The sequence below is a fragment of the Zerene cesonia genome, chromosome 20, assembly GCF_012273895.1.
Source record: "Zerene cesonia ecotype Mississippi chromosome 20, Zerene_cesonia_1.1, whole genome shotgun sequence".
NCBI lineage: Eukaryota > Metazoa > Arthropoda > Insecta > Lepidoptera > Pieridae > Zerene > Zerene cesonia.
Genome location: NC_052121.1, coordinates 10,353,879 through 10,356,046, shown reverse-complemented (window position 1 = coordinate 10,356,046; position 2,168 = coordinate 10,353,879). Strand labels below are relative to the sequence as shown.

General features: G+C 41.2%; 1 protein-coding gene across 1 annotated transcript in view; it reads left to right on the top strand.

Moving 5' to 3' along the window:
* LOC119834971 overlaps positions 1-1,952 on the top strand; it is a 15,869-nt gene extending 13,917 nt beyond the window's left edge. The window contains exons 7-11 of the mRNA XM_038359540.1: positions 1-18; positions 345-498; positions 1,067-1,132; positions 1,204-1,264; positions 1,586-1,952. The exon at positions 1-18 is cut by the window's left edge and continues 157 nt beyond it. Of these exons, the coding sequence (XP_038215468.1) occupies positions 1-18; positions 345-498; positions 1,067-1,132; positions 1,204-1,264; positions 1,586-1,867 (581 nt within the window). The 3' untranslated portion in view covers positions 1,868-1,952. The remainder of the gene's footprint in view (positions 19-344; positions 499-1,066; positions 1,133-1,203; positions 1,265-1,585) is intronic.
* Positions 1,953-2,168: the final 216 nt, after the last annotated feature.

Here is a 2,168-nt window from a genome sequence, read left to right as displayed (position 1 = left end):
CCTTTGAATTTAAAAGAAGTATTTCTGTATGTATTTTTGAGTGAGTAGTACGAACTATTGATTGCTCCCTCTACCAACTGAAAGCTTTTATTAAGAGTAGTTTTAAAGATCTAAGCATACACACACATACTTATCGACAGACGCCGGATGCGACGTTGTTTTGCCTCACACAACAGTCGGAGACATCAAAAATACATGTTGGGCGATTCTCAAACCTATCCGATATGTACACAAAATTTCATCAGTTCACAATCACAAAATTTCAATCACAATTTAACTAACATAGTTACACGAGATCTTCATATGTTTAAGTGTATAATATACGATACGGAATGTTGTTGCAGCGGCGGAGGAGGGCGCGGCGAGCGGGCCGTGCGGCGTGGGCGGGTGCCGCGGGCTCGGCTCGGTGCGCGGCGGCGCGCACAAGCAGCACGCCGCCGCCTCCGCCTGCCCCTACCGCGCGCCGCCCGCGCCGCTGCCGCCGCGACTCGTGCCCAGGTCTGCTTCACCCTCATTCAATATTATACCACCGTCAAATGTGTCAGAACTGAACATTTCATTTCTGATTAAATAATAATTATTCTTTAAAAAAATTAAATCGCTTGCACGTTGTCAGAACTAGACCGAAATGGGACCACACGTATGGCACCAGATTTCCAAATATGGTTATTTATTCATCTATACTAATATTATACGGCTGAAGATTTTGTTTGTTTGAACGCACTAATCTCAGGAACTACTGGTCCGATTTGAAAAATTATTTCAGTGTTAGATAGCCTATTTATTGACGAAGGCTATAGGCTATATAAGAATACATATTAAATACAGTCAAATTAAAATCCAAGTTTTGAATTTCGTTGAATATTGATTAGAATTTCCGTATTCTCTCCGTTAATAAAATAAAGTCCTTCGTACAAGTGGTATCTTTATTAGTTTTAGTGATTAAGCACGTCTTTGTCGTTTGTTTATGAAACACGTGCTATCAAATTACATAATATCATATTATCTGTATAAATGTATTAATCGTTAGGTTGATTATAAAATGTTTAATATAATCTTGTTCCAGGTCGCAAGGGAAATCAGTAAAATCCATAAATTCATGTACGCCAACAAGTGATACTCCAAAGGAAAAGTGAGTATGCCTCTGTCTTGGATTATATAATTTTCTGTTAAAATGTTGTTAATGTTTTTTATTATCTGTAGATTACCGCGAGGACGACCGCCCAAGCACAAAAGGGTGGAAGAAGTTGCCAAAGCTGAGCCGGTAAGTGTTGAGTTTCTTCATACATATTTAAACAAATTTGAACTCATTTCTGATGATGATGGTTAAGAGAACTGTATAATTGAGAATAGAGTCACTGAGCTGCTGACCCGTTGGTGGATTGAGCAGTGGGAACTTTTTAAATTATATGAGAACAGCTTCATTCTTATATTACAAACTAAAACTGAATTAGTTTTACAAGTACTGCTACGAATTTCAAGTTTCACTACGCATGTGTTAGAACTTCGACAACTGTCACCAGATGGCGCTGCTCTTTCATAAGCATCTCTAGAGCACAGAGCTTTAACCAACTTATGTTATCAGGTGTCAGATGAAGAGTCAATATCGAGCAGCGGCGGCAAGCGTTGGCGCGGCTCCGCGTCGTTCGTGGGCGGCGCGGGCGGAGCGGGCGTGGGCGTGGGCGGGAGCGGGGCGGAGGCGCGGTGCGAGCGGGCGGCGCGCGGGCCGCTGCCGCCGCGCGCGCTCATCGCGCACCACCTCGCCGAGCTGGCGCTGTGCCCCGATCCGACCGCTTGGACGCAGGTGAGAATGTCCTATGTTTTAAAAAATGATTGTAATATGCATAAATTTTATTATGTTTACTGAAAAGATATGATTCCATGTCTAGGTAAGAGCTTTCGGCTACCCAAGATCCTACGTGAGTTACTTACTCTATTCAAACCTAATATAATTATGATTAAATGAAATAAATAAAAAGCATTTTCGAGATAATTTCCGATAAAATAAACACTGAAAAATCCCATATTATTATATAGGGTTTTCCTTTTTTTCTTACATTTATACTATTTTATTCCTCCTTTATATATTGCTTTTTCACAGTTGGTTGCCTGGAAGAGATCACTCTTTAGTGATAAGGCCGCCCGCTGTGCTGGTTTAGTTTTAAGAT